Source organism: Camelus bactrianus, chromosome 23, assembly GCF_048773025.1.
Source record: "Camelus bactrianus isolate YW-2024 breed Bactrian camel chromosome 23, ASM4877302v1, whole genome shotgun sequence".
Classification (NCBI taxonomy): Eukaryota; Metazoa; Chordata; class Mammalia; order Artiodactyla; family Camelidae; genus Camelus; species Camelus bactrianus.
The window spans coordinates 15419129-15440254 of NC_133561.1; the positions used below are offsets into that span (position 1 = coordinate 15419129).

Below are 21126 nucleotides of genomic sequence, written 5' to 3' on the forward strand. Positions count from 1 at the left end.
GAATTCAGCCTCATCAGCAGAGAGAGCATGGCTACCAAGGGAGGGAGGGAGGACTTTGTTCTGTGGCTCCACTGCCCAAGCCCAGAGGAGCAGCTGGTGTTAGAGAGGTGAGAGACGGTGAGGAGTGAGGGGGAGCACCAATAGGTGGTTTGGGCAGGATGCACAATGATGCAGAGCCCTGCTGTGAGACCCGATGCCGTCAGGACCCTGTGGACGGGCGCCTGCCTGATTCTCCCAGCGCTGCTCAACGCTGCTCCTGGGATCGTGCATAATTACCAGAAGCCGCGCCCGGGCAGGTGATGTGAGGAGCAAGCTAACGCGTGACTCAGCTCTCGCGTGAAAGGGGATTTGCTAGAGATGGCCTTGCTGGCGTGGGATTTCCCAGAACATCCGCTAAATGACCACCTCCCACCCCAGTGTTCCTGGAGGTCTCAGCTGAGTCTAGGGACTGCGTGGTGGCATGTGTGTCCTCAAGTTTACTCAGGAGGAAACACATTCTAACTTCAAGAGAAGTGGCCGGGCCCTGCAGGCTCTGCAGGTGAGGGAGGGTGAGCAACAGAGGAAGGGTGACCCCGGGCCCCTGAGCTGCTTCATTTTCCTCCCAGAAGGTGGGGAACTGAGGGCTCCCACAGATTCTCTGCACAAATCAGATACCCGCTGACTTGAGAGTCGGCCCATCAGACGCACCAGCTCCCTCTGCTCCAGGCATTGAGGGGTAGGGGAGGAGCCTGGGGAGGGAGCAGCTCAGCAGGGGGCCCTGCCGGTGCCACTTCTTCTCCCCAACCCCCCAGCCCTTCACACCCCCACACAAGCTGGCTTTCATACATCTACATACCTAACTGTCCCCCAGGGCTTCTGCTGCCTCAGGCTGCTGTGAGGGACTGGTAGAAACCCATTCTCTCTACCGGGAAAATAAAGGGAGGCTCACGTTCTACAGAGCCTCCTTGTTTGCAAAGGAAAGGACATGGTGTCATTCATTGAGCATCTACTTTCTGCCCGGCACTGTTCTAGGTGCTGGGGGAACTAGGAACACTGTGCATTCACAGACTGTCCAGAGGAAACAGGGGAGACATTAAACATATTAATGCAATAACAGGTGAAGACGGTTCTGACAGGGGAAGTGCAGGATGACATGGAAGCCTTCCTGGGGAGTCCACGCTGAGAAGCCACGATTCCAGGCTGAGCTAGTCTTTCCTGAGATGCAGCCACATCTAGAGGCAATGAAGAGGCCACACCGAAAAGCAGCACCTCCACTGCCGTGATACGGGGGAAGAAAGGAGCATAAAGCAAACTCTCAAGTGTTTACAAGGAAAACTACGGGGAGGAGGGATAAATTAGGAGTTTGGGCTCTGAAGATACTAACTACTACAAATAAAACAGATAAACGAAAAGGTCCTACTGTTTAGCACAGGGAACTACATTCAGTATCTTCAATAAAAAAAGGTATAATGAGAAAAATAAAAATAAAATAAAAATAACTCAAGAAAATAATTTTAATATCTGTAAAAATATCTTATAATAACCTATAACAATGAAGAATATGAAAAAGAAAATATGTATGCATAACTGAATCACTATGCTGTACACCAGAAATTAACACAACATTGTAAATCAACTATACTTCAATTAAAAAAACAAAAAGAGGAAATCTATGCACTGTTAAAACCTTTAACGGGCCTCACGGACTGCACTGGTAAGAAGTCCCCAGGACAACCCTTACCTGGGACCAGGGACCCCAAAGCAAACCCATTTTGTAATGAAACTTTTTTTTTTTTTGGTTACCAGGCTAGCCTCTAAAGTAGCCTGTTGGCCTTTAAAATAAAACTACCTGTTGCAAGTTGATTATAACACAGCATTTTCAATTTAGGCAGCCATGCTACATTCGAAATGTAAGAGAGAACTGCTTCGTAGCAGTTTATTTTTAAAGAATGGGGTGGGGCGGGGACTTGTACCCAGTCAGTGAGCTAATTGATCAGGCCAACCCCAGCAGGGCCGAGAGGGGCAGACTGGGCGGTGTCTCCAGGCAGCTGAGCATGGCTGGACACACACTGCTGAGTCCTGCTGACGGAAGCTCTGGTGAGGGAAGTTCCCTCACAGCTCTGACTAGACAAGGAAGGGCCTCTTTTCTTCTGGGACCCACAGGCTGCCAGAACAAGTACAGCTCCTTCCCCACCCTCCATGAACTGGACTCTCCCTGCAGGGGTGCCCTCCTACAGCCTCTCCCTGAGGGGTGAGAGCCCAGAGCGCCCTCCTCCCCCCTTCAGTTAAGGGCCTACCCTTCTTCCCTGCTGGGTCGTGGGAGAATTGAAGGCAGCATTAAAGCTGATTGGTGTTGAGTCAGCATGGCCATCATCAAAAAGTCTACAAACAATAAATGCTGAAGAGGGTGTGAAGAAAAGGGAACCACCCTACACTGTTGGGGGGAATGCAAAATTGTTTCAGTCACTCTAGAAAACAGTATGGAGGTAACTTAAAAAACTGAAAATAGAAATACCATATGATCCAGCAATCCCACCCCTGGGTATATATCTGGAAAAAAATGAGGACACTAATCCAAAAAGATAACATGCATTCCAGTGTTCATACCAACACTATTTACAATAGCCACGACATGGAAACAACCCAAGTGCCTATCAACAGATGACTGGATTAAGAAGATGGTTTATATAATGGAATATTACCCAGCCTTAAAAAAAGAATGAAATATTGTCACTTACAGCAACATGAATGGGCCTAGAGATTATCATGCTCAGTGAAGTAAATCAGACAAAGACAAATATTATATAATATCACTTATATGTGGAATCTAAAAATAATACAAATAACTCTATATACAATATACAAACAGACTCACAGATGTAAGAAACAAATGTGTGGTTGCCAAAGGGGAAAGGGATGGAGGGAAGGGATAAATTAGGAGTATGGGGTTAACAGGTGCACACTACTATACATACACTAGACAAGCAACAAGGATTTACTGCTGCATAGCACAGGGAACTATATTCAATATTTTGTAATAACCTATAAATGAGAAATAATCTAATATATATATAACTGAATCACTTTGCTGTACACCTGAAATTAACACAATATTGTATATCAACTATACTTCAATAAAAAAGAAAGCTGACTGATGTTGGGCCATACTTATAGGTCATGTTCCTATAAGGAACATTCATCTAGCCCTACTTCTGGAGGTCAAAAGTTAATTCATATAAGACTAACACAGAGGCCAAGGCATGAATGTGTGTTTTCTCTCCAATAGCTCACTGTTAGGAGCAGAAGGACTGCATCCCCCTCAAATTCACATTCTGATAACACACCCCGCTAATGTGGGGTGTTTGGAGGTGGGACCTGTGGGAGGTGATTAGGATGAGATAAGATGATGAGGGTGGGGCCCTCATGAATGGGATTGGTGCCCTTACAAGAGTCATGACAGAGCTTGCTTCCCCTCTGTGCTCTCCACCATGTGAGGACACAAGAAGCCTGCAGTCTGCAACCCAGAAGAGAGATCTCACTAGAACCCAGCTATGTTGCACCAATCTCGGACTTCCAGCCTCCAGAACTCTGAGAAAATAATGTCTGTTTTTTATAAGCCACCTGGTCTCTGGTGTTTGCTAGAGCAGTCCAAACTGACTAAGACATTCATCCCCCTTTACACTTTATTTCCAAAGTCTGAGTGTAAGAGCCAGCTCTGTCCCCAACTACCCATGAGGACGCCAGGTGATGACATCTATTTTCTTACCAACAGCAAAGATCCTTGTGTTCAGCTGTGAGCAAAACTAACCTGAATTGCATTTCCCCTCTAGCTATTTGTCAGGTAAGAATTCCCTTCAGAAAGAATTTTCCTTTCCTTTCCTTTAGCCGATGCTGACGTGCAGTAGAGCAACTTCTCTGTCTGCGAGTGATGAAGAAAGGCCTTTTCTCCTAGCAGCCCATCCCTGCACCCTCCTTAGAAGGCCGAGAGCAGCTCCTTCCCTGAAGGCAGCTTAATCTGGAGCAGGCTTCTCCTCCAAGACACCCACTCATGTTTTCCAACTCTCAGCAGCTTTGGGCCGTGTCATTTCTCAAGAACATCTTCCTTCCTAAAGCAGGAAAAGCCCAGGGCAGTCCCCAGACTGCGTATCACTAGAAGAAGTTGGAAACCATTTTGGCCAACAATTTTAATCAATTCCCGTCCCTCCGCCGTGCCCTGGGGTCAGCTAAAATGCTGCAGAAAGAGATCCTGGGCTCCCCGGACTGCTCCAGTGGGACAGGCCAGGGTCTCAGGGAGCAAAACAACAGGCAGGGAAGAGATGAATAACCAATGGGTCCTCCAGGATAAATGTTCACAAAACTGGAGAGAAGGGGAGAAAAGAGGCAGGCAGGCTGGCAGGGGGTGTCACCGATGTCCAGAACCCCAGGTCAGACCAACGCACAGCACAGCCACTGCAAAAGAAGGAGGTCGGGGTGAGCACACTGCTCCTCCGGGAGCTGGTGTGATGGCACCAGCGACGTCCACCTGCCTCACACAGGCATGAGCTTGTCCTCTCTCCACCCTCTGGTAAGTGCCTTGCTCCGTAAGAGAAAGCAAGCAAGGACGTCCTTAACTAACTCACTACTCCCAGATCCAGAACCTCAGGGAAATGTGACTTAGGAAAAGCTTAGCCCTACAGGGACTTCCAAATAGGAGTGTGTGTGCGTGTGAATGTGTAACACACACACACTTGATTTCAGACTTCAGATTTCACACTATTGAGCGGAATTTGTAGGAATCCACAGATATGGTTCTAGGAAGACCTTCCCTAGGTTGCTAGGAGGAGGCCCACAACATTCTCATCTAGACAAGAAAAGAAAGCAGCTGTCCCCAGGCAAGTAGGAGGGCCAGGGATAACCTGGTGCTCTAGCTCCTCCACCTGAGAAGCAGGTCGAGGGCGCTGCCTGCCTCCTGGCCTGGACCTCGGGCCATGCCCACACCTGCGTCCCCACAGGCCAGTAGAGGCCCTGCTGCACAGGCTGCAGTCCTCCACAGGGGACGGGCACGGTGCTGTCTGCACAAGATGCAATGCGCCTTGGACACAGCCAAACACCCATCTGTTTTGTAACCTCACTCCACCTTGTTGCAATTTAATTCTTTGTTTCTGATGTCCTTCTACATGCCGATCAAAGATGCCTGGTCCCAGAAGTTAGGCACTTTAAATTGTCCCCACCACCACAATTCCATCCAAATTAATAAGAGCTTTCATTCTTGAAATGATTTGAAATGTGGGGGGAGGAGTAGCTCGGGTGTAGAGCACGTGCTCAGCATGGACGAGGTCCTGTTCAATCCCCAGTGCCTCCATTAAAAAAAAAAAAAAAAAAGATTGAGAGAATGATTTGAAATGCAACTGTAGCTTTACCTTTAAAACAATAACAACAATAACAATAAATAAAAATATTTGAAAGATGGACGACAGTCACACTCCTCCCTGCAGTGCCTGCCACTGAATGTGTGTTGTACCCACATGGAAATAGGACAGGTCAGTGTGAGTGAACCGCACTCAGCAGCAATGCTATTCAGGAAGCTCCAAGTACCAGCAGCAAGCAGTCCGTCAAAACTCAAGCCACTCACCTCCGCCAGAGAGAGCCGGACAATGCCACTCTGGTCCTTGTCCAGAAGCCTGAACAGTTCTAGAATGCCAGAGAAGGAATGGAATCAGATAGAGATGTTTCTGGACTTTGGAACAGCTAGAGAGCTGCCTCTGTCCACCCCATCCCCGCCTGGCACCTCCCCGTCCCCCGCACCCTTCCCAGCTCCCACCCAGCTTCAGAGCCTCTGAAAAGCTAGATTTAAATCCAGTGCCCAGGGTGAGGAGTTTGGGCAGCAGGTGTCCCCCTGCCCAAATAGACAAACCTCCAGCTGTGAGCTGAGATGCTTCTTTTGCCATCTGCACCCTCAGAAGCTCTAGAAACTTGCAATAGTTTCAACAGGGGTGGGGGAATAGGGTTGCAGAACAGAGGTGGTTGCCCTCTTTGAGGGTAAACCAGTCACTTAGCCTCTGGCTGCCTGAGCTTTCCCCATTAGAATTTACCTCTCCCATCCTCACTGGAAGGAAAACTCCCTTGATAGGAAACCTTAGCATGAGCCAAAGGGGGCAGAAGATCACCTGAAGCCTTCCAGAATGAGACTGCTATCCCCTCCCTGGTAGGTGACACGTGCTCTCAATATGATCCCCATGGAGGCATAGATGTGAATAGATGCCAAAAGCCACGTAAGTCCCCCATTACTAGGACTCATTCATTTGGCCCAGTGACTGCACGGACTAGGTGCACAACAATCTTTTAAAATTTCCCAGAGAAGGCAGCACCTTGGGCGTGGCCAGCTTGGACTTCCTCAGCCCCTTCAGTTTCTGCATCTCCTCCCTCAAGGATGCCACAGTTGCAGAAGCCTGTCTGGTTCTGGCTCCTGGCCCCACCCCCTGCCACTCCCCACACCTCAGGAGAAATGGGATGGGGTGAAAGGAGAGAGTGACTCACTGAAGAGGGTCTCCAGGCGGATCATACAAGCAACAAAGCCGTCAAAGTCAACGCCGAGTTTGCTGCCTGCATACCGCGTGGCGATGGTCTGCTGCACCTGGTTGTTGAGGGTGAAGCCTGCGGGCAGAGGGGGCCAGGGTCACAGGTGAGTGGGGGGTTCAGCCCTGTCTGCAGCAGAACTCAGGGCTTACTCGGGCCTGGCTCTGCCCCCTCCCAGGGATACCAGAAGGGTCTGGTCATCCAATAAGTCTCCTTTCAGATAATCCTCAACAGGATTAGCCTCCTCCCTGATCCTAAATTAAGCCTGTAGCTCCAGCTCACTCAGCCATGAATCACACTGGCCACAGCAAGAAAAAGCAAGGAAGGCGAGGGGACTGCCTCTCGGCCCGTCTCCTTCACAGCCCCATCCTTCATGACTGCTGTCACCTTCCCAGTCATAAGCAAAGTCCTTGGGAAAAGTCTAAAGACTCCAGCAACATTCGCTCCTGCCTGGATAAGGGACGTGACCACAGATCTTTGTTGTCACATCAACATCCAACATAAGGTAACTACCACTTATGATCATTAGCCATCGTCATATTAAGAATGTTTAAAATGAGCATATCTGGATCTCACGACCTTGTTTACAGGATGTGTCCTCACCTGCCTTCTTGAGGGCTGCCCTCATCTCGTGGGCATCGATGGTCCCCAAGTGGTTATAATCCATTTCCCGATAGATCTCCTAGCACAGAAGAAAAATTCCAGGTAGAAAGAAGTTGTTTGTGGCCCCAGCAGAACCATCTCCCTCCACCCAACTGCTTCCAGGCCAGGGACACCCTCAAGAAAAGACTTCACTGACTCCTCCCAGGAAGTTTTCAGGACAAAAATAAAAGTTTGGGCTGAGGGTCTTTTGTCCTCTGAAAGGTAGAACTTTCTGTGAAGGCACCGGCACAAGTGTCTCTCATTGCCTCTTAGTCCTTCCTGAAAAATGTGTTCAGATTTTGTGTTGGTTTTGACCATGACTAAGGATCTGGTTAGACTAAGGCATGAAATAGGCTAGGAAGGGGTGTCAGGGAGGGCGAGGGGCTAGAAACAGAATAGAGGTGAGTGACCAGAGCCCAGGGGATCCCCGGCACAATGAGAAGAATTACCAGATACTTCTGAATCTTCAACCAGAGCGTCTTGAATTCCACCAGTCCCAAGGAGCCCATCCCATTGCTCTAGGCAGGTTAAAGGCCAACATGATCAAGCCCGAATTCCACATGCTTTATGGATTTCTTTCTCTTGTGACCTTGCACAATGAGAGTCTGCAGACCTCAGTGAACATCTGTGTCTGCAGTAAGCAGGGCCCTGGTGGTCACCATAGGAAGGGTTGGTGGGAAACAAATGCAAATTAAGATTAAAGAGTCAAACACTCACGAAGGCCCTCGTTTGAGGTCAGGCACAGAGCCGGGGGCCAAGGCAAGTCGTGAGCCTGGGTCACTGGGAGGGCTGACCTACATGATCTGTTGTAAATTCACTTTCAGATTTAAATTTCTGCCATTAAGAGTTGAAACAATTAGTTGGTTAGAACATCAGAATCTTATCAGAAGAGTCCTCAGGAGCACAGGATTCGGATTCTCACCCACACGGTCTACATGGGTCTGTCAATGTGCCTCAAAGGAGCTCCAAGCTTCTCAAGACTGATTTCTGGGACCTTAGGACATGGTTCCAGGAGCACAGCTGGCTCATAAGCTACTGCTCAACCAAAACAGGCCAGGGGTTCTGTGAAATTCTGTGTGTCCAGCTTACAGTTACTCGACGAATATTGATTGAGCACCGCGCTAGATAGACCTGGAGGGTGTTTCGAACTTTCCCTACCCCCTTGAAGTTCAGTCTCTTTGAAACGCTACCCTTTTCTCAGCAGCCACAACCAACCAATAGACACCATCGTGTTACAACTCGGATGTTAAAATTCTGAAACAGACCATCATCTTCACTTCTTTGAACTAGCCAAACAAAAAGTTGTTTACACCCAAGAATGTAAACCTCACCCTTTAAGAAAATCTGTGTCCTTGTATCCTTGATCCACCCTTAATGGTGGGTGCACCACAGCCTTCAAACCCTCACTAAGACTTCAACCAACATATCTGAGAAGAGTAGTCTGGAAAGCGAGCTAATGCTCTGGTCCAGCCAGACCCATGTATTCCTGGATCTCGTTTCATCCTCACAAGACCATGGGGCGCCATACTGTTATCCCATTTTCCAGGAGAAGAAACTGAGGTTCACAGCATTTAGTAACTTCTCCAAATGTATACACCTGGTAAGTGGTGGAGCCAGAACTTGGACTCCTGTCTGTTCCAAAGCCTTCATCCCAGAACATCAGTATAGCCTCAATTCCAGAGGGAATTACCTGCAAACTCCCGGGCCTCACCCCTGACTTATTGAATCAGCTGGATTCACACAACTGGATTTTTAAAACCCCATGGCTTTTCAGTGCTGACACAAGCCGTGGTGGACCACGTGCTGTATGATTCCATTCATGTGAAAATATCCAGAACAGGTACATAGACACAGAAAGAGGTTAGAGGGCAAAAGGGTTGTATTGCTGAGGGGAAATAGGGAGTGACTGCTAATGTGGGTGCAGGGTCTCTTTTGGGGGGGCAATAAAAATGCTCTAAAACAGGTGATGTTTGTACAACTCCAAATATACTAAAAACCACTGAACTGTACCCTTTAAATGGGTACATGAGACGGTATGTGAATTATATATCAATAAAGCTGTTGTATTTACAAAAGCCTCCGTGGGCAGTTCTGCTGCACACCCTGGTTCAGAACCACTGGCCCAAAGCACCCAACTGTGGAACAGACACTCTTGAAGAATAGCAGAGTCACGGTCTTCCTGGAGCCATGCAGATGCAAACAGCACTAGGAACACTCAGTGCATGACTACAGGGCAACCCTCAAATCTAAACTTAAGTCCAGAGGCAAGTCTGAGAAGAATGATTCAGAAATCAAGGAACTATTTGCAGCAAAGTGAATCAACATTTTACAGTTCAACAGCCACAGGCCCATGAATTACACTGTTAACCACACAGGCCGGATACAGGACACAGGGCTGAAGAGCCCCAGCACCTGAGGCTCTGGACCACAAGTCAGCACCCGCTCTCCGAGGCTGACACCCCTAGCAGAGCTCAGCACTGGTGACCCAGGACCCTCGGCATGACCACTGAGCTAGTAAAATTCATCCCCCCCACCCCAGAGGTCATTAGATCTCACCACAGATGAAGCCCTAAGAACGGAGAAGCATCCTCCAAGGCTCCAGTTTTCAAAGAACTCATGTTCACCAACAGCACCATGGAGAACGATAACCTGGACCCACCGGAGGCCAAGTTTTAAGGAAGTGATGTTCGGCCATTCCCTACTCTGTGCTGCATTGAAGGTGTTCCTTCCACCTAGAATGCCCTAGCCTTCCCCATTCCTCCCCAGATCTCTTACTCATCCTCCAATATAGAGTGAGGGTTAAACTGGGTCAGAGAGAACAAACAGATTTTATCTCATGTGATAATCCTAAATTATTGGGGATGGCCGTGTCAAGACTGGGAGACAGAGACCAGATGGGGATGCTGAGAGCAGGGGAGAGGGAAGAGGGTAACAGAGCCTCGTGGAAGGAACGCTCTGATTAACAGGAGGAGGCATACAAATGTCATGTATTTGTTATCTCTGAATTAAAGGATTTGAAACCAGTCACTTCAACACAGCCTACCTCACGTTCTTTGCCTGTAAAACGGAGATAATCTCAAGCTCATTGAGGCGCAAAAGGAGATGACATTTTTCTTTAAAGCTCAAGCAGGACACTTGCCATGTGCTCAGTAGATGCTGGTTCCTTCTCCCTCTCTCCCTTCCCTCCTGTCCCATGGGGAAAGGGGGGAGGAGACATTAAAATCAGGATAAAAGTAAAAATAACGAGACATGGAAAGGATACATCCATCAGGCTGATCATCTCCCTGCAAGTGTTGATGTCGAAGCCATCGAATTTTATGTCTGTCCCTAAATATTTAAATAGAAAAGAGGGGAGGGAGTCAGGATCCTGTGAAAACGGGGGGAATATCTCCGGGGTAGGATGCCACCGAAGATGCCAGCCAGACTATGGAGCATAACTTCCTGCTCTCACCCCACCCAGCACCCCTCCCCTCCAGCCCCTCCCACCTGCTGGGTGCGCTCTCAGCCCAGAGGAAATCAGGGCACCTTGCCCCCTATATGTGGGGCCCCTGGCCCAGTGCCTGTCCCCACCCTCACCCTCTTAGGCTCACACAGACTTCCTGAACAGCCTCAAGGAAGAACTTACGTTTGGAAAACACCTCATTCAGTGCTGTCTTGAGTTCACTGGCACTGACCTCAGAATCCTAGAAAGATGAACCTAATGCAAGTCATGTGAGGCCCTGACAAGCATTTCAACACATTAACTTAACGCAGAGTCAGACACCAGGTCCACTGACCTTGTGATTTTAAAAGGCTGTGACATCTTTAAAGTCTCCAATTCGCAGTTTCCCTGGGGCCCCCAGGCTGGGCAGGAAGTTTATGTAAATGACATGAGCAGGTTACACCCGCAGCCAAGGGCTGCACAGGGGGCTGCTGCCTTCCCCGGGGCTTGCTTAACCTGAGAACATCCTCAAACCCTCAGAACAACTCTGCACCCAGGTCAGAGTTAGGGAAGCTATGATTCTGTGAACTGCTGAACATCACATACATACACCAAGTCATCTGTCATTTCCATGTGATATAACTGCTTGGGGTTCACGGCTACCAAGTGACAGAGTTAGGACTCAAAACCTAAGACTCAAACCTAGGACTCAAAACCAAAGCACCCGCTTTCCCCACTGAACCTACGGGAGTTGCTGTTTCATGCGTAAGTAGCCCATCTCAAGCCAGAAGTAGAGATTTAGGGGACTAGAGATTCCCACATGCACTTGGGATAAACACTGAGCCGGACGGACGATACATCCCTGAACTCTCAGCTGGAGGACAGACCTCAGGCAGGATGAAGAGTGAGGCACAGAGAAGGGGCGCTGGGTTCCAATCATGACTCCGCCCCTTACGTGCCATGTGACCTTAGCCAAGTCACTTCCCCGCGTGAGGTGTGGTCTTATCACTTGTCCCCACAGAGTCCCACTTCTCCCCTCCACCAGGCAGGCCCAGGCTATTTTTTTTTTCTTTTTTTCTTAATGGAGGTACTGGGGATTGAGCCCAGGACCTTGTGCATGCTAAGCATGCACTCTACCACTGAGCTCTACCCACCCTCTGGCCCAGGCTGTTCCACTGGAAACAAGCGAGGTAGGAGCTACACAGAACAGCCTTGCCTGTGAGCGCAGCTGGCCTCATTCACACACAAAATGTCACTATAATAAGACCTAGGGACCCTCTGAAAAGTCCCCAGGCCAAGAATCGCCCCTGTTAACCTGCCAGGGAAGAAATGGGATATTGAGACCGTGACCTGACCGTCAACAGGCCTTGTGTCCTAGAGAGCTCCTTAACCTCTCTGTGCCCAACTCTTCACCAGCAGAGCAGGTAGGGTGACTGACACTGCCCCACAGGGCAGGAGAGATGAGATAAGGACCATGAAGAGCTATACAAACATGAGCTTTTATTTTATCAGTCCTGATGTTCTAAATAAAATATAGCCCCTTGGCAGCTAAGACAACAAGGTTTTGTTAGTAAAAACACTGCTCTGAGCATCCATCTAAAACATAAATTGACTCATTTTTCCAAAGCTTCTTTAATGGCTATGCAAGGGAATTGAGTTCCCAGTTTTATTTTCTGCAAAGGATGCTGATGTATCTTCTTCTTCTATCCTTAACTCTAGAAAGTGGCTCTGAGCTTCCCTGGGGGGTGGAGAGCACTGTTTTCCCCCTTCTGTTACAGACTGAATGTTTGTGTCCCCCAAAATTCACATATTGAAATCCAACCCCCAAGGTCACCACGTTAGGAGGAGGGGCCTTTGGGAGATAATTAGGTCACGAGGGTAGAGCCCTCATGCACCAGATGAGTGCCCTTATAAAAGGGACCCCAGACAGATCCCTCACCCTCTTTCCGCCACACAAGGACACAGTGAGACGTCAACAGTTTGCAACTTAGAAGGCCCTCCCCAGAATCCGACCATGCTGGCATCCTGATCTCAGACTTCCAGCCTCCAGGACTGTGAGAAATAAATTTCTGTTCTAAGCAGTCCCGTCGGCAGTACATTGCTAGAGCAGCCCAAGATGACGGGCACCTTCCAAGGCCCTTCGGCAAGCCTCATCCCTCAAAGAGCAGTGCGCTCACCGTATTTATGGGACCAGCTGTGACACTTGGAGTCCCGAGTCTGCTCTGACTTATGGCCCCACAGGACTAGAATCACAATAAACCAAGTCAGCAGTCCGGGCAAGGAAGGAGCAGTACACCTGCCCGCCGGCCTCTCCCCCGGATCCGCGCACCCTGAGCACTGTGGCATCCCTGGGGGCAGGCAGGGCAGCGGGACACCGAGCACTAATGCTAGGTCAGGTTAACCCAGCCCCCTTCCACCCAGACTGGGTGGTTCCTCTCATCGCTGAAGGATACTGATTTAGGAAAGTTTTGCCTCCCAGCTTTTTATTCCGGGCTCTGATCCTACGGGGCTCTGACCAGACAGGACCGATTCACAAGCAGAAAGGTTTGGGGCAGGAAGTGGAGATTCCAATTTTCTATTTTCTTAAGGGGCAGTCATCCCAGCAACAAAAGTGGCCTCAGTCCCATTTCTCCCCTCAGCTGTGCGGGAAAGGCCTTAGTTTTAAGACTGAGCTGGGGGCCTGAGACCTGCGGCCTCACCCTTCTTAGTCACAGGGACACAAGGGAAGGACTCGTGTGACCTGAGCCTTCCCAAACACCGTCCTGCTTGTCTGGGAGCCCATGTTTGGCCTCCACTCACCTTCCCTGCAAGCTTCTCAAACAGCCTCTCGAACTGGCCGTCTTCCTGATCCACCTCGCAGGGATGGGGCTAAAAGGCAGGGCAATTGCAAAGTTAAGGTGGGACTTGCTGAAAGACAAATATTTAAAATTCACTCGCTCGTAATTCACTACACCCATCCCGTGTCTATTGTGTGCCGGGCACTGGGTGAGAGGGAGTGCGTGGTGGTAAACAGGAGAGGTCCAAGGGCCTGGCCCCAGGAGCTCCCCATCCAGCAGGGATTCAGTCCAGGAGTCCAGGGACTTACTCTCTGAGTGATGTGGGGAAGTGATCCTACCAGCCCTGAATTTGTGATTTCAACCCTGAATCCTTTTTAGAGAACGGTAGCAACACTGACAGCCAAGCATCTCAGTCTGGGTCTGTGGGCTCCTAAAACATTCGCCGATGACCTTCAGGGGGTCTGTGAACCTCAGGCAATGCATGAAAATTGGGGGATAGTGTTGATATTATATTTTCTTAGCTTTCACCAGATTCTGAAATAGCAACACAATTAAAAAGCAGTTTAAATCACAGCCTAGTGGAAACAGCAGAGCTAGGAACCAGAAGATAGGAGTTCAAACACCAGACTGACCACTTACTGAACTCCACCCCAGAACTCGGAACATCCACTTCCTCAACTCCAGTATTAAATAAACTAGGCTTGGGGGAGAGTATAGCTCAAGCTGTAGAGTGCATGCTTAGCATGCATGAAGTCCTGGGTTCAATTCCCAGTACCTCCTCTAAGAATAAATAAATAAATAAACTGAATTACTTCTCCCCACCAAAAAGAAATTTTAATTAATTAACTAGGCTTGTTACATGGGTCATTTAAGAATCAAATGAGGGCTAATGTGTGTCAACGTCCCTTGAAAATTGCAAATCATTATATGAATGACTCTGCCCAGAGACTTTCTGATCTGGCAGTAGCCTCTTTCCAAATAGAATGGTCTCCCCAACTCTTATCACTAGGCAGAAAAAGAAAAGTCACAAGCTTCCCAGATGCCTTGAAGAGTTCCAGAAAACCAAGTCAATTTTTTCCAAAACTGTCACTCAGAACAGTACAAAAGACCCAATATGGCCTGATGATACTGTACTGTCACGAGAAACAGCAGTCGTAACCTGCTGAGTGCTTACTACTTGTCAGGTACTTCCCATGGATTAGTTCATTTCATACCCATGACCACTATGAAGTTGGTCTCACAGCAATTCGCATTTCACAGATGGAGAAACTGAGGTTTAAAAGTGCTAAGTAACAGGCCACGATCACACCACTGGTGCATGGTGGAGGCAGGATTCAAAGTCTAGGCGGTGCACTGTTCCACCACCCACTAGGCTGACCCCCAGAGCAGCTGCTCTCAGCATCCACTGCAACTCGACCTCTCCAGGGCCCTGCTTCCCCATCCATAACACGGAGTGTTAATGCCTATCATATTGCTCACATTTATAAGGAGCAAATCCAAAAATACATCTAAACTTTTTAGAAGAAAAAAATGATAAACACTTATCATCACACATACATGGTTTTAAAGTGGTTTTGCAGAAGAAAAATATTATATTGTTCATGTCACATAATATACGATAGCCTAAAACTAGTATGACGTCCACAAGTTCTGAGCATGGAGTGATAGTTTATTATTCTGGAGGGAAATAAGTATGAAATTATAGAAAGAAAGAAAGAGAGAGAGAGAGAAAGAGAGGAAGGAGAGAGGGAGGGAGGGAGGGAGGGAGGAAGGAAAGAAGGAAGGAAGGAAGGAAGGGAGGAAGGAAGGAAGGAGGGAAGGAGGGAAGGAAGGTAGGAAGGCAGGCAGGCAGGCAGGCAGGCAGGCAGGCCGGCCGGCCAGTCAATAAATGGACATGAGCACAAATGGGTGCATAGCAGGCATTTCGCCACTAGGGGGTATCACTGCACACAGGGGAGTTTTCAGATACTGGAAGAAAGAGGTTTAAATGATGGCATGCAGTACTTCAGTTTGTTCAACCACTCAAAAAAAAAAAGACTTACTGGACACTCTGCTCATGTCGGGAACTGTTCTGTATCTGTGTCTGAGATGTCGCGGTGAACAGGACATGGTCCCTGTTCTCAAAGAACTTATTGCAACTTATTATCCGTTGTTCTGAGAGAATATACATGAAAATACTGTGGAAATGGTAAGACATCCTGGCAAAGGCAAGGAACTATTTCACTGCTATTGTATTACATGGGGACGACGTCTTTACTACCTGCTCTAAGTCAACACATCTAAATTCCAAGAGTGTGTTCACCTGTTTTTCCCCTCCCCCATCCCAAGCCCTTTAAATGCCCAGCTGTCCATGACTTGGACATTTCTGGAAGGAGGAAAACATAAGTTCTTAAAGGCAAAGGCTCTTCCTGTCCCCTGTAAAGCCTTAAGTCCCTGAAGATGTTATCCCTTTGTGCATGCGTGCGTGCATGCGTGCGGGCGTGTGTGTCAGGGGAAGGGTACTTTAGAGAGAAAAGGCTGAATTTCCCTAAGACCACGAAGATGTGGACGGGCCCTGAAATACTGGGAAACCTTGTATGGCTCCACACAGGGTGCCCTGGGGACCTCAGAAGGGGAAGGTTAGACCCTAAGCCTGGCAGCTCCTACTTAACCAAAGATTCCAAGCCCCCAACCTAGTACAGAAGCCCAAGAGCAGCCAGACATGAAGAAGCCTATGGGCTGAGACAGGGGACATCTCAGGGGAGACCAGTGTGGACCTGTGACCGGAAGAGACTTCCTGCTGTGTTGGCGCTTCAGAAAACCCCAAGATCACAGAGGTGGAGATGGGGCACAGTGACTGAAACTGAACTCCTGCCAACCGGTGCTGTGGGGGCTTAGAGTCAGTTTTAAGTTGATTTAGCAAGAAAAAAAAAAGGAAGAAGGACAGTATTACTAACTGAATTGTGGAAGCAGGTGCATACCTTCCACACTGGCTTACTGGCCTTTGAACACACCTGGGACCGTTACTAAGAGCAGCTACTGTGAGAGACAAGTCCTAGGGGGCAGTGAGGAGGCTGAGCAGGCACCTCCCTGCAACGGGGCGGGGGAAGGGGACGGGAGGGAGAGTGCTGACCAGCTGGGACCACCAAGAGCCCCAAACCCAGAGAGGGCCTCTGGCACCTGGAATTGCACCTGACTCAAGGCAGGGGCTGCGACTGACCCTGGCTTAGCTACCAGGTGCCAAGTCCAGTTCAGGGACAACTGGGAATGAGAAATAACAAGGGGGCACACATTTTCTATCTAATAAACTCACAGCATAACCCGCCCCCTCCAGGGCGCAATGATTCCATATTTTGCATGTCCTCACGCATCTGCAGAAATATAAGCTTACAAATTTGATATACGCCAAATCAGAATATCTCCGCACCGCCACCCATTCAGCCAAAGACAAACTTAGCAGCTGTACGGTGCTCCATGTGGCCTCACAAGAGACACCTCTGTCTGTTTGGGTAGGCAGAATGGAGTGGAGGAAGCTGGGCCTGTGCCCCCATAAAGATAGTCGGGCCCCACCACCAGCCATACCCACTGGCCACAGACACAGTCTGGCCCCTCATGGAGCAGCCAACCTCAACACGCTGCCTCCGCACACAGCAAATGAGAAAGGGGACAGCCAACTGGGGACACAAGGGAGGGTAGAAGGAGAGAGGCGGGTGAACCACATTTCAAACTCTGTACCTTTCTTCCCCAAGAGTCTACTCTGAACTGACCTTACCTGTGGAGCCTTCCCAAAGCAGGTGCTCACTCCAGCCCCCCAGACTACACTCATGCAGGCTTAGATCCATTTCTGCCATGAGCTGTCCTTTATCTTTTTTCATATACTTCCATCATTTGTCCTCTAAGAGACTGGAGGTCTGTCTCAGAGCAGGGACTAGAGCTCTTTCTCCCATCACCTTCTCTATCTTGCCCAGAACTGCTCAAGCTCACAGCAAGTGCTTTGAGGATCCACCTGCCTGAATGTAGGGGATGCTGACTCCCCTCAGGGGGTAGGAATGTGTTACAAAGCTGGGATTCCCAGCACTGCATCTATCTCATCTTCATCATGAAGATCCAGGACCTCAAAAATGTTGTAGTCCTGATGAGTAAAGTTATGGTCCTCAATATACAAAGAACAGTTATGAATCAGTAAGAAATCCCAAGTGACTGCTATGCATCAGTGTCAGAGCTTGGCATACTAAAAGATGGCATACCTCATGTGGGTTTCCAGCTACTACATCCCCAATTTCTCTGAAACACAAAGAAAGAAAAAAACAAAATATGAGTAAGTAAAAAGTACAGCTAATGGCTAGGACGTTTTAAGAAGTTTTAACCCTGCCGAGGGATTGGCTTTCCAACATAAGACCTTTAGTTCCTACTAGCACCAAACTGCATAAACTGAGCCAGGTTCCCTTCCTATACCTCCCCAGTCCCCATCCAACTCTGACAAGAATTGCCAAGTTCAGTTGGCACCTCATGGAATCTTGAGTGTTCACCTGGTGGACCACTCTCCTGGGGAATTCTCTCCTCACCTTGCCCTAGTGACTATTTTCATTTTCCCCTAGGAACCCAGCAATGTGAATCTCTGTTGAGATGGTGTCTGAGGAATGAGCTACCAAGCCCACAGCCACATGTACATGCACATACGTACATGGTATGTGGTGGGGTGGGGGTGGGGGGAGACTATGCTATGTGTAGTGTTTGTGTATGTGGTGTGTGTGTGTGTGTGCACGCGGCGTATGTGTGGTATGTGTGTGGTATATATGTACATGGAATATGTGTATGTGTGTGTGGTGTGTGTGTGTGTGGTGTATATGTCTGTGGTGTGTATGTAGTGTGGCGGGTGGGGGGTGTCTGTGTGGTATGTGTGTGTGTGGTGTGTATGTGGTGGGGGTGGGGGCTGTCTGTACGGTGTGTGTCTGTGATGTGTGCGGTGGGGGGTGTGTCTGGGTGTGGTGTCTCTGTGGTGTGGGGGATGGGGGATGTCTGTGTGGTGCGTGTGTCTGCGGTGTATGTAAGGGTCAGAGGCAGTGCTCTCATCTAGATCCTTCTCTGGGTGGTGCCCATCCCTGCTGGGAGAAAAACATTCTAACCAGGTTGTCCCCTTTCTCTCCGGCCTTGACCTTTTTTTTTTTTTTTTTTTTTTTTTTTTTAAAGAAAACTCCCCAGGGTCCTGTAGACCAAAGTAGAGCGGCAGGAGGGGACACCTTATGAAGGACCCTTGGGACCCACGGTGTTTCACAAAGTTCTTTAGGGCGCCCGGGGCGAGTCCCCCACAGCGACAGGTCCCTCCGCCACCCCGGCACTGCGAGCACCCGCCACCACCGCGGAGAGAAAGGACACGCACAGGGCCTTGGCCTTCTTCTCCGAGAACACCCTCAAGCAGAAGTCGCCATCCTTGAAGGGCTCGAAGGTGGCCGGCACCACCACGTACGGCCCCGGGGGCAGCCGGACGCGCGCGGAGACCTCGCGCAGGTTGACGTAGGTGGCGGAGCGCGCGGAGGGCTGGCGGCCCTGGAAGAAGTCCCGGCCCAGCTGCGCGGCCGCGGGCCCCTCCCGCTGCACAAAGCAACAGTCAGCGTCAGTTTCTCCTGAAATCCTGGAAGACGGAGGCCAAAGAGTTGGGTTTTCTCGCGCTGATTTAGGCATCGCTGACTTTGAACACTGGGCTGAGAATCGGGAGGCCCTGGATTCGGGCGTGAATTCACCGTGTGTCTATCATCACGTGTACTCAGAGCACCTGGGGGCCCAGCCCCGGTAAAGGCACTGACCTTGACAATGCGACCTTGGCCAGACCCCTTGCCCTCTTCCCGGTTAAATGAAGGGTTGGACAATAGGGCTCTAGTGTGTGCTCTGCTTCTCTGGATATTTGTTCTCGTGAATCACCTCTCACTGAATCCGACAGGCGTTTATTCTGCAGCTATATCTGGGGGTGTGGCATTGAGCACCCGTATAGGCCTGGGGCTTAAATCTTGGTTCTCAAGCAACAGCAGCCAAAGGCCCGCTCACCTTTGCCTGGCTGGGACGATTGCTCTGCAAAGTAAGCAGGGCCATCGAGCTGGGGATCCAGGGAGGCAGCTCCCAAGGAGGCAGACGAGGGGGCGGCCACAGCCAGGCCTCCCTCTGGGCCTTGGCTCTCCTCCAGGGGGAGATGCTCCCCATGACCCATCTGTTTGTTGGAGGGAGAGGGAGGCCGTGGGTGTAGGACACAGTCTAATTAGTGGCTACAGAGTGCTTTGAAAACACAGGTGCCCATGTCATTATTGCTGTCGTTAAGCACCACCACCACCACCACCACCACCACCCCCCCGCACTTTATCTTTATAATCAGTCTTCATCAAGATGCCTGTGACAGACGGCAGGTGCCGTATGCTGCAAGGGCTCTGACTTGAGTGTGACCTGGAGCTGGGATCCCCAGAGTGGACAGTGACCATTCCTGGTCACCAGACCCTCTTTGGACCACAGGTCAGCTAAGCAGGAGAGGAAGGCAGGGCCACCCATCCCCACTACCCTGGCCAGGACTCCACAGGACCCCCAGCCAGACCCTGCTGACCCAAGTACTAAGCCAGCCAGAGTCTTGAAAATGTTTATACTCAAGCAGACGAATGCTGGGCAGCAAGGCCTTGGCCAAGGTCTAAGTGTTGGGGCTAAATGTCATTCTTGCCCTCCCTTATGAAATCAAGGGGAGGAAACAGGCAACCAGCAGGGGAAAGTATCCAGTAAATTATCTAGGAATTTGGGTTGGATTGGGAAAGGGGCCAGCTGAGTTCCAGCAAGAACCCAGGGATGGGACACATTAGGAGAAAACTTATTCAGGAGGCCAGAGTAAGAAGTGGGAAACACGGGGGCAGGAGCTGGGTCCCCTCAGTCCTACCAGGGATTCCAAACAGGTATGTGCCACCAGGCCCCTGGCCCTCGCACCTTCCCGTGGCCCTACCCAGCTGGGAGTGTATGGGCCCAGGGTCAGCGCGGGCAGCCCTGGGGGACTTGTTGGAAATGCAAATTCTCAGGCCCCACACCAGAGACACTGGGGGTGGAGCCCAGTGGGCTGTGCTTTCTCAAGCCCCCAGGGGCTTCTAAGGCGGTAGTTTAAGAACCACTGACCACAGACCCCTTGCACTTGAGAGCACAGGATCCACAGCAAACCCACTGAGGGCCCTGGGATGCTGCTGGGGTAGGTTCCACTGTTTGTACATAGGACCTCTCTCTCATATAAATGGGCCATTTCTCATGGGAACCACTACTGATCAGACTTAAGTTTGAATTTAATCTCTTTCAAGTGGTGAAGAGGCATTTGCTCTAAATCATCCATATCCCCTTGTCTATTGCCTCCATAATCAATAATATGCATGTGTGAGTTGACCGGCAGGGTAGACCAGTGGTCCACAGCCTCAGAAGAATGCATGGGCTGGAGCTGGTGAACTTGGACATCACCGGCACATGCCACAAGGTGGCCCAGCTTAGAACCTGGGGGAGCAGGGGTAAGACTGCAGCAGAGCAAATGAACCTCTGCATAATTAGAGCAACAGACACTTGGAGGGGGGACAGACAAAACAAATGGTTCCTAACCTCAGCTCCACACTGGAATCTCCTTCAGAGATTCTACTAGAATTGGTCTGGGGTGCAGCCTGGGCATAGAGATTTTTAAGAGCTCCCAGGTGTCCCCAGTCTGCGGCTGAGCAAAGGCTCGCTGGGCCAGGACTTCTGTGCTGGCTGCATTGACGCTGCACTGTCACAGGG

The 21126-nt window shown here is 49.8% G+C and overlaps 1 protein-coding gene across 3 annotated transcripts in view; it reads right to left on the reverse strand.

Annotated features, from left to right (window-relative positions):
• Positions 1-4148: 4148 nt before the first annotated feature.
• CAPN8 (calpain 8) overlaps positions 4149-21126 on the reverse strand; it is a 54395-nt gene continuing 37417 nt past the window's right edge. For 2 of the 3 annotated variants that reach the window (XM_074351664.1, XM_045509480.2), the window contains 10 exons: positions 18734-18945; positions 17601-17637; positions 13397-13465; positions 10802-10859; positions 10439-10503; positions 7626-7694; positions 7138-7216; positions 6496-6612; positions 5591-5649; positions 4149-4428 (listed from right to left, as the gene is read on the reverse strand). In XM_074351664.1, the coding sequence (XP_074207765.1) occupies positions 4405-4428; positions 5591-5649; positions 6496-6612; positions 7138-7216; positions 7626-7694; positions 10439-10503; positions 10802-10859; positions 13397-13465; positions 17601-17637; positions 18734-18945 (789 nt within the window). In that variant the 3' untranslated portion in view covers positions 4149-4404. Of the gene's footprint in view, positions 4429-5590; positions 5650-6495; positions 6613-7137; positions 7217-7625; positions 7695-10438; positions 10504-10801; positions 10874-13396; positions 13466-17600; positions 17638-18733; positions 18946-21126 lie in introns of those variants that run through there. The other variant, XR_012501811.1, reaches the window with a different exon arrangement.